General features: G+C 42.4%; 1 protein-coding gene across 3 annotated transcripts in view; it reads right to left on the reverse strand.

Moving 5' to 3' along the window:
* The window catches only part of SPPL2A (signal peptide peptidase like 2A), a 47,165-nt gene extending 36,666 nt beyond the window's left edge, over window positions 1–10,499 (reverse strand). Inside the window, exons 1-4 of one of the 3 annotated variants that reach the window (XM_014606077.3) lie at window positions 10,339–10,499; window positions 6,424–6,543; window positions 4,295–4,477; window positions 2,102–2,188 (exon numbers count right to left, since the gene is read on the reverse strand). In XM_014606077.3, coding sequence (XP_014461563.1) covers window positions 2,102–2,188; window positions 4,295–4,477; window positions 6,424–6,543; window positions 10,339–10,392 — 444 coding nt within the window. In that variant the 5' untranslated portion in view covers window positions 10,393–10,499. The remainder of the gene's footprint in view (window positions 1–2,101; window positions 2,189–4,294; window positions 4,478–6,423; window positions 6,544–10,338) is intronic. The other 2 variants (XM_014606076.3, XM_014606078.3) reach the window with 2 other exon arrangements.
* Between the last annotated feature and the right edge of the window lie 507 nt (window positions 10,500–11,006).

The following is an 11,006-nucleotide window of genomic DNA, read 5'->3' on the forward strand; positions in this document are numbered from 1 at the left end:
GGTATTCCTGGAACAAACAGGGAAGCTATTTCAGACAAGGTGTGCAAGTTTGGAGTCCAACAGTAGTTTAGCAGTGGTTATTCAAATCAGCAAGTTGCATGATTTGAGGGGGGAATTTTAAAAAAAGAGAGAGACATTTAAGTGTAAAAACAGCATAGAAGATCATTCAAAGACAAAAGTGAAAAATGAGGTAGGAAGAAAACACAAGAGGAACACAGATGCCAGCAGAGAGAGTTGTTTTCATATTCAAGGTCACAGTACAAGAAGCTTGACCTTGATGTAGAAGGAAAGGGAAAGCCCATTTAGGAATCTGAAGAGGAAAGGATAGTAGCTGGAAAGCAACTGGAAATTAAATGAACACACAAAAGAGCACCAACAGTCACATAAACTATAACCTAGGGCACAGAAAAGGAGTTCTGCAGGGGGGACAGAAAGACATATCAGAAATGATACAGAGGAAAAACTAACAGATTTTTTAACAGCCTACACGTGGGAGAAGAACATGACAAGTACATTTGGCTGTAGGAAGACATTCTGTCAGCATATCTAGCAAAGAGAGAATTTAGTGGTGAAAGTAATACACCAACAATATACTTATTATTTTTTATTCAAGAAATCACATTGATTTCAGCAAAGCACAACACGACTAGCAATGCAAAGTTTCATAAGTAACATTTAATGCAGTTAAAACAAAGCCACACATGAGTTCTGTTAAGTTACTGAGATATGAACAACAGTTTGTTATCAAATACATAAAACAAATTTAGTTATTAGAACTACCTTTTAAATTCCATTGTTTTGTCTTTATACAGAATCTTGTGTCAAAGGAGAGTTACTGGATACTATTTAAAGTGTCAATTGTTGAATTTGAACAGTCTAGGGTGTTTTTTCACTTGTCTGTTTTATCTGACAGATCATAGCAGGTAATAGGGAAGCAAGTACTATCTGCTAAGTACTATAAGCACTATCCTTGATAACCTCAAAATCCATCATTTTCTTGCATGCTTCTTTCATAATTATGATCATGATAAGGTCCACCAGGAGACTATTACCTGGTGGTAATAGAGCACATAGAAAACACCTGACATTCACCAGAGTAAAGTATCCACAAATGGCATCATTACATATCTAACTAGCATGACAAAAGACAACAGGAGTAAGTCTTTTAATGGATCAGTAAAGAAGGAATGGCACTGACAGTCTGGAAGATGTCTTTCTCACTCCTAACCAGAACCAAATTGCCTCCACTGTGCAACTAGAGTGAATACTGAGCTACTACTGGGAAAGTTTTTCTAAGATTTTCCCAGAAATGGTAGTGTATCTGGGTAGAAACTAACTGCCACTGGTTACTCCTTCATGTTCAGTATTTTCCAACAGAAGATGGCTAACATATGGCAGAAAGTTATATTGAACTATACCATGACCAGGAGAGGATCCTTCCCTCTCAATAAGCTATAGTTAATATCATTCCTGATTTGTGCTTACAAGCTTCTGACGCAGGTTACTCTGCAGAAAATCATGCCTATAAGCAGAGCAGACCAAGTGTTGACAAGACAGGGATCAGATGGAATAGGAGCACTTGTAACTAAGTTATTGTTTTTGCCACTTACTGAAAGCATAGGAGAAATCAGGTACAACCCCTTACACCCACTACATATGCAACCACCACATAGCCCCTCATGCTTTTGTCAAGTAACCCAGCATGCTGCACAAAACGTTATCTTGCTAGATTGTTATGGTCACAGAAGCAATGCTTCACAAGCAACTGCAGGCAATAGAATGGGAATCTAAAAGAATACATTGCCCCCAGAACCTGACTTATATTTTATATTTTAAAGATTTTTCTCCCATCTCTTTTTTACTACTTACATATTGACTAAAGAGTCCCTCATGGACTAACCTGAAAGAGGTTGTAGAAGACTCCTGTTTCACACCTCAAGTCCCCACTTCACTTTTGAGGAATTCAAGATATTGCCTAACCATTACTATCTGAACACTGGAGCCAGTAACTATAATCATGCATGTCTAACTGGACAGTCAGTGCCTGGGAAGTATATAAATAAATAAACGAAGGGTTACAGTAGCCTAATAAGTTATTTACCTGCATATCCATTATGTCAATATATCTGACAAGAGCAACTGGAATGGTAACATCTTTGAAGTCTGTCTTGTTACCTGAAAGAGGAGACTAAAAGAGAAAGCAAGTATAAGAGAAATTCATAGCATATCTGCATAATACTACTCTTTATGTAGACTATTCTTTGAATGCCAGGATATATATTCATAAACAAAAATCAAAAGATACTATAACCATCTCACAGTTTGAGGAAAACTAAACTAGACCGGGGGGGCTCAACAGATCCAACCCAGAGACTGCTCCCCTGCTACCAAATTTCCAAACCCAAAGGGAGCCCCTATTCCAGTGTGCAGGAGGCAGCACTAGGGCCCAATCCCAGCCAGTGGGGAAAGGAGGGGGTGGTGTCAGGCTCCAGGGCTTGATCCTGCTGCACAGGGCTCCATTCAGACTGTGGACTGGCTCCAAACCACTCAACTGGCCCACAGGGTCAAAAGGTTGACCACTACTAGACAAGACAATCAGAAGCTGACACTATCAGAATATCTCCAAATCTACAGTTGTCTTGCATTTATGATGTTATAAATAAGCAATCAATAGGATGTGGTTCCAAATAACCACCCTTTATAATTTCAAGTTAAAGTTATTTTCATCAGTGATGATCTACCATATTTACTCAATTAGAAGACAAGGTTCACCCCTTTTAACATAGGGGAAAAAGAACCTCACCTTACAGCTGAGCATGAGGTAGTGGAAGGGGGATGGGAGGGTGGGCAGCTGCTGCAGCACTGGCTTCAACTGAGGGTTGGGGCTGGAGCCAAGCCACAGCTACCGCTTGCCCCACCAGCTGTGGGGTCAGGCAGGAACAGCAGTGCCAGCTCTGTACCACTGCTCCAGGCCCTGGGCCATGGCAATCTTCTGTACCCAGGGCTGCAGCAATACTCTCTGCCCTGAGCTGCTAGCACAGAGCAAAGATAAGGGGGAAGAGGGAAGGGGAGGTAGGGCAAGGGAGAAGGGACTTGAAGCTGCAGGTGGCAGAAGTGGCATGGAGAGGGGAACAAGGGAAGGGGGGAATTGGGGCAGCAGGCTGCCTCACTGCTGCCCCTACCACCTGAGCCCCACAGCCTGCCCCCATTACTGTCTTCCCACACCTACCTTAACACATGCCCCCCCTACTGCCTTCCACACTGTCTGTTCCCCAACTGCCTGCCCCACTACTACCCCATCATCACCTCTCCCCGCACCTGCAGTAGTAGGAGAGGAGATTAATTTAAGATGATCCTCCAATAATTAGATCCCATACATGGAAAATTATAATACATGTATAAACTTTCCATGTACTGGCATCCTGCATCTTATGTGGGGGTTATGTTCTAAAGGCAGAGTGTAAAGGCGAAAATCGCATCTAGTGAAATCGCATATTACTGTGCCAGCGGTGACTGCCTCGACCTCCAAAACCTCCCGCAGCCGCCGCAAAGCCACACTTAGAGCTGTGGGGCCGGCGGCAGTGGCGCAATGCAGGGTGGTGGTGGGGATGGCTGCATGCCTCCCGGCCACCACCACGCCCGGTGGCCGGCCACACAGCTCCAGGCACGGCTCTATGGCGGTGGCGGGAGGTTTTGGAGGTAGAGGCAGTCATCACTGGTGGCATGGTGGTGGCTGGGCCTCCAGGTAAGCGACAGCGCCGTGTGCAGACTCAAGCCCCACCCCTCCTCCCCACCCACATATAATTGAATTCACGCAAGTTAAATGTGCGTAAGATGCAGGATGCCTGTATAGAATATAATTACTGGGGGGTCATCTTACATTCAGGGTCATCTTGTATTTGATTAAATATAGTATTACAACTATACTTTGCATTACTTCTGCAGTTCTCTAACTACAAGCATTTTATATATGACATACCATCAAGATACTGAAGAACAAAAATAATGGGGTTTATCCATGTGGCATAAGAATAAGACATCATTTGAAGAACTGCCATCTTATTTATGTCTGCTTTCTTCCTTCTCTTTTTCCTATATTGGTTTATTTTTTTAGACTTTATGCAACATATTCATACTTAATAAATGTATTAAAAATCAATCAAGATTATAAAACTAAACCAAAATAAACAAAAACAAGCTTTTTCATATAGAAGTATGTCAAAATAAGTCAAAATACAATGCAAATATGATGGTCACTTTAACACCAAGCACCCCACATAATTGTGGAACTTACTAGAGCAGTTTTACTTGCGATCAGCAGTGTTTTAGCACCAAGTTTTTGAGCAATTCTTGCTTTCTCCAAATATGTGCAGTTTCCCCTCATTACTACAACTGCTTTGTCGTTTATGAAGCCAGAAGGAACATCAGAATAACTGCAGAGCACAGTTGAAGTCAAGTTCTCCAAGCTATTGGAAGTCTACAAAAAATAAGCATGCAAGCAGTAATTACAATCAAAACATGAATTTGCAATTGTTCTTCTCTTTTATTTATCACATTTTACTAAAACAAAACCATGTATTTACACAGCATAAACAGACCTAATACAGTGCAAGACAGATCATAGAAAAGTACAACTGGAAGGGACCTCACAAGGTCATCTAGTCCAGCCCTCTGCTCAAGGCTGGATCATCCCTGACTAAACCATCCCAGCCAAGTATCTGTCCAACCTGATCTTGAAAATTTCCAAGAATGGAAATTTTACAATTTCTCAGGTAGCCGGTTCTAATGTTTGACCACCCTCATAGTCAGAAAGTTCCTCCTGATCACCAACCTAAATTTTCTCTGTTGCAGCTGGAGGCCATTGCTCCTAGTCCTGTCCCTTGTGGCCATGGAGAAAAACCCATCTCCATTTTCTCTGTTACTGTCCTTCAGGTATCTGAACACTGTTATCAAATTCCCCCTCAGTCTTCTCTTCTCCAGACTCAATAACCTTAGTTTTTTCAGCCTTTCCTCAAGTCCTGCTTCCCAGGCCCTTACTCATTTTTGTCGCTTGGTGCCACACTTTTTCTAACCTGTCCACATCCTTTTTGAAGTGTGGGGCCCCAAACTGAGCACAGTATTCCAGGTGAGGTCTCATCAAGTGCTGAATACAGAAAAAAAAAAACCCACTCCCCTTGATTTGTAAGTGACACTCCTGTTAACACAACCCAGCATGCTGTTCATTAAACTATCTTAAAATGGACCAGTGAATTAGTAGATGGGGAAGAGCAAATTATCTCAAGGCCATATGCACGTGGTCTTTGTGATACCACAAGATTCTAAAAGACTATTTTAAAAAACAGAAAATAGACACTGTCAGTATATTTGAGATTTGTGAACCAACCCCAACCTTTTTACAACATATCTCAAGACCAGACACTACCCTAAACCAGTCATCAGAAAAAAGCTTGTAGGGGAGTGGCTATCTATTGCCTTTGAGAACACCTCTGTAATATAACTAAGTTTCCCCAGACAAAGTAGAATGACTCAGCTACACATCCAAACTCTGGTTGGGCTGCCACACTTGTGCCAAAACAGTATGCCTGCTTTATAACAAAGTTATATTTGTTTGAATAAAAATATTCCACACATTTATTTTTAGTTCAAAACATTTAGTAAGTCCCATTGAACAACATTTTGTTTTCTTTGGCTGCTCAAGTTTCCCTGCAGCCAACATAGTCACGGGCCACAGCAAATCCTCTGACAGAAACACTGCTGTTACACTTCGATTTTGCACTGAGCCCATCTTGTTTATGAATGAAGGAAAAAACCTGTATCCAAATGTACAGAAATGCTAATAATATCCAGGGTAGCTAAAAGGAAAGGAAAAAGTCCTCTAGAATATACATAGAGGGTTTTCTCACTTTTGCCGTTTGATATCCATTTAAACTACAGGTCATGTTCATTTCTGTTTCTTGTTCATGTAAATTTCTGTTTTATAAACACTAACCTAAAACTAAAATATTTCAAAGTTTTGAAATGTAAGGGTGTTTAAACCTAAGCATGAAAAATGGGTACCCTTCTCTTTATTTTCCTTGGATTTCCCGACTGCTATTTCAACTAGACTTTAACAGTTATCTTTAAAAGCCATGTTCATTTAGGTACAGTTGTTTGAATAGTATAACAGGGGTATCACTTGTGGAATTACTGAGGTTGGGCTTTTTCTTAAAGTACTTATTAATGCATTCACTAAATTAAGGTTATTAGGATTATTAGACTAACCACCTTTTCATTGTTATTCTGACAAAATAATTAAAAGGTATTATTTAAAACTGATTTTGTGCAGCACTGGTTTGACACAATACTGTGAGATCAGTTCTACTAAGTCCAAAACTGTTCTCAGTTTCACAGCTCTTAAGACAGTACAGTCATTTAACTACTTACTACATTATCGAGGCTATTTGCAAGAGATGTCCAAACAGGATTGTAAAGTATGCAGTAGTCCTTTTTTACTGGAGGTATTCCATTTCCAGAAGCATGCAGGATACCCTCCTGTGCGCTTGCCTACAACATGAACAGAATTTCATTAGACTGCATTGGACTATCAGTGGCTTAAAAATCTAATTCTGGTACCCAAAATAAGAGGGGAAGCAGGTATCCATGAAGAGCAATGCTAGGACTAGACAACTCCAAGCAAGTGCTCTCCCATTTGACACTTGGCACCTATACCTTTGTATGGACTTTAGATCAGAAAAAGGCAATTAAAACAGTCCCTGGAATACTCGATGTTGCTAGCTTTTTGTTAGAAGGTCTACTAAAAGCCATAGGTTCCACCTTACAAAAATTCTCTCTCATGCATAGACCTCACTGACTTGTGAGCAAAGGCTGTATGATTTAACCCCTCCAGGATTTTTCTCGGAGTTATAACAATACTACAAATTCAGTCTAAAAATGTGTTTGGCTGGTTATTTGGGGGTTTAAAGGTAAGGCAGGGAAAGAAGAGAGTTAATACATGTAATCTTATTTAAAATAAGTTCATTGCAAATTGCACAACAACTTGGCTGCATTTTATTTTGGTCATTGTATCATAGTAGCTATATTTTACAGAATTGTATGGTCTGTAATTTGGACTATACCCTTTCTATGCATGTGCACACACACACACACACACACACATTTCGACTTAAATCCAGTGAGGAAGTTCACATCTGAACATTAATTTCTGATAACACTGAAAATTATGAAATTAGGTCACATGTAGATATCAAAGCCAGCCCCTAAGTCAGAGGGAGTAAGAACTGTCTTTGCCTGCACAGATCTATAAGATTACTCTTTTATTTAAATAGAAATATATTTATTCTTTTATGTACAAATGTGGAAAATAAATGTATAAATGTTAAATATATATTATATATATTTAAAAATAGTTAAAAACACCTTAGAAACAGGCATTTATTAACTACTATGGTCTTAAAAAGGCTATCCAAGAGAGTAAATAAATCTTTCATAAGATTATTGGATGGGCATATACCTCTAAGCATAGAACAGTGAAAAGGCATTTATTATTGTATATATTTAATTTCGATTTGTATACTACCTCATACAAAGAAGGTTCACAGTGGCTTACAATAACACCCACAAGGTATGAAATGAAAACAAACCCCCTAAACAACACCTGAAAACTTAAAAACTATAAGCACATATATGGTTACAACCTTTGGCTGTTCAGAATTAGGCTTTACTTTCCATTACCACCAGTTTGATCTGAAGTTTAACTACGAAATAAATGCTAATACAAAAGGTAGCAATATACCTGCTTATCCATGTTTCAGATAAAGACCCATGAGAAAGGTACACTTACAAAAGCAAAAGGACTGAGCTTTTTCCAGCATTTTAACTATACTACCCTTCACTTGACTGAAGCAAATTAAAGGCAAATAAGGTATGATTCATGATGAGCAGAGAAAGACTGATCTTTCTACTGAAGCCAAACATAAAAACTGATGACAAATGAAAGTTGTCATTTGGATATACTTTAGAGAACGAGTTAGCTGTCTTAGTCTGAAGTCAGGGAGAAGGCAGAGCAGCATGGGACCTTAATGAAAAAATTGTCCAGAAAGGCATACATTTTTCTTGCAGACAGGCTATACCACATTCTATGAGCAGGATGGATAAAAATCAACAATTTAAAATAAAAAAAATAAAAACTGGATTTTTAAACATTTAAATTGGATTTTTTTAATTTAAGATTTATTAAGATACTTAAAAAAAATAAACCTACATAAAGATAGTTTTAATTTAAGATATGTTAGAGCTCAAAAATATCATCATGGAATAGGGATTGTAACTTCTAATTACATACTATTTGAAACAATATATTATAAATAGATCACAAGAAGCCATGGACTATATTAGGGGCCCAATTTTATGGGGTTCCCAGAGGCTCCTCTATAGACTAGTAAAGATTAAAGAAAACCACCCTGCCCAATGGGACTCAGTGCTCAGTCTAGAAGATCCCATTAAGCATCCTTAGTTTCAGTTCTCAAACTGTGGATCTGTGTCACCAGAGATAACACGCTTGTTAACATCAGCATACAGAGATGAGAGATAAGAGACCCGATTACCTATCCATCAGCCCTATCGTGTCTCTGCAAGTTTGTGTACAGTCAAACCCTTACCCATGGGTGACTAGTGAGGAGGGGCGGGTGTCATGCAGGGGCCGATCGCTGTGGCTGCTTCCTCCCACTCCCCGGCTGGTGATTGCAGGAGGGGCACCGGTGCTCCCACCTGCCCCGCTGCCCATTACCTAAGCGGCAAGTGTGGCCAGTCAGGGGGTACACTGGCACACTCAGGGGGTGCACATGCACCCCCTACATGTTGCCCCTATGCATTGCCACTGCTCTTACCACTCTCTAAAGGAAATTAAATGAAAAGAGGATTGTTGGGGGTGGAGTAGATCTGGGCAAGGAAGGGGAGTCTGGAGATAAGTGCAAGGAGACAGGAGCAGAAGAAAAAATAAATAAATATTTTAAGCAGATTATTTCAGAAATCTTGAGGGATAGGTTTCTGAGATCTAGTGAGGGAGCGATATGATAGAAGGGAAAATCTATCATGGCAGCAGGCTTGCCAGGCCATAAGAGACCCTACCCTGTCTGGGAATATTTTAATGAAGGTTATATCAAACAACAAGAAATCACTTTTTGTAGAAAGCAATGATTAAATCAAGGCTTCCTAACCAGTGATTCAAATCGATTTGATTTAAATCAAATCCACCCTGTCTATGAGACACCCATGTAGTGCAGGGGGACCCAGCTGTTAATGAAGCTACCTGGTCTATACACTGGAAAAGTACAAGCAGGGATGCTGTTCTGAAAGACACAGTTTTATTTTGCATAAATCAGTCCTTTTCCTAAGCCAACGCTCACTTGATTCTTGAACACCCCCATGTTAGTTGGTAAGTTCCTCCTACCCCCATGTTAGTTGGTAAGACAGTGAATCAGACAACAAGAAAAAACAAACCAAGAAATACGCAACAAAAAAAATCAGCAGGGTAAGCGTAATGCAGGCCTACATGCAGAAGTCTCAAAAGAAAGGGAAGTGGAACATGTTACATAAAGAAGTTGGATGATTCAGAACATGTTTGTACGTATTGCTCCCATCTTTTGAATCCTTTCATTTCTTTGTGCATCTTGCCCCATTAAATCCAAGATTTCACATGCTTTCCTACGAGGCGTTTTGCACCACTGGTCCCACCGCCGCTCGCTTCCTTCTAGTCCCTCTGTGCTTCCAAAACATGTGTCTTTACTACTATTTTTCCCTCTACTACACTGGACATTTTCAACCAAGCTGTCTTCGTTTCCCGCTTTCTCTCCACTAGGGGTGAAACTATATCATTGCTCCTGGTTAACCTGGTTTCAAGGCAGGCTTGTTCCAGAAAGTGTGTCCACACCTTATGCTAATCACTCAGAAACAGCTGCCCTGCCTTAAAATTCACACCCTGCTCTCGTTGCGCATGGCCTTTCACGAGCAGACTAGCCTTCAGCAACCTCTCTCACTTCCTCCAACGCTTGTGCTACCAGGGAGCTCCGAGAACGAGCGAGCACAAGCGGGCTGGGCCCTCAGCCCGACCACTGCCAGGCGGGCAAAGCTTCTCTAAAGGTCATCTATGTGCGAGCAGGGGAACCGTCCCAAAAAGAAAGGGGTTAGGAGAGAGGTGGCGGGGCCAGGGCTCTGCCATTTGCTGCATCCACCCCAAGGGGAACCGGGGGGAGCCCAGCCCGGAGGGGCCTTTGTGGGGATCCCCGCCGAGGGGGCCTGGCGAGCACCTGGGCCCTCCCCGCCCTCCTGCCCGGCTCTCACCAGCCACAGCAGCAGGCCGCAGAGCAGGGCCTGGAGCGGCGCGGCGGGGCCCATCCTCGCCCGCCCGCGCACACCACACCACACCACACCACACCACGGCCCGGCCCGGCCCGGCCCGGATACGGAGCTGCTGGGCGCCGCCGGCCGCACACCCCCGCCGCACCTCCTCTTCCGGCCTGCGGGGCGGCGCTTGGGGCCCGGCGCGGCCCCGCCTGGAAGGGCTGAAGGCCCCGGGCCGGACGCTGCGCCCCGCGCAACACACGACAGCGAGGGGGACGGACGAGATGCTGATGAAAGTGGCGGTGAACCTTGCACAGACAACACCGGCCCCGGGGCACCCGGCCGGGTTTGTGTCAGTGGAGGGAAGCGGCTGCGGGACCGGGACCAGCTCCAGCACAGCCGCGGAGCGGACGTTCAAGGAGCGTTGCCCGAGGGAGGAGAGACACCCGCATGCATCGTACATGGTTTAGGAACAAAACTAATCGCAATCTAGCACCTGTGAATTGCGGCGGTTTCACAGTAAACCCCGTTTGGGGCAAATGTTTTTCTCCGTAATATTCTCCCGTCGTTCCTGTATCAGCAGCCCAGCTCATGCATCTTTCTAGACCTGATACACTGCAAATGGTCCGTCTCATTTTCATAGTTTCTAGGGTCAGGAGGGACCTGAA

Source organism: Alligator mississippiensis, chromosome 11, assembly GCF_030867095.1.
Source record: "Alligator mississippiensis isolate rAllMis1 chromosome 11, rAllMis1, whole genome shotgun sequence".
In the NCBI taxonomy this organism is placed as follows: Eukaryota; Metazoa; Chordata; order Crocodylia; family Alligatoridae; genus Alligator; species Alligator mississippiensis.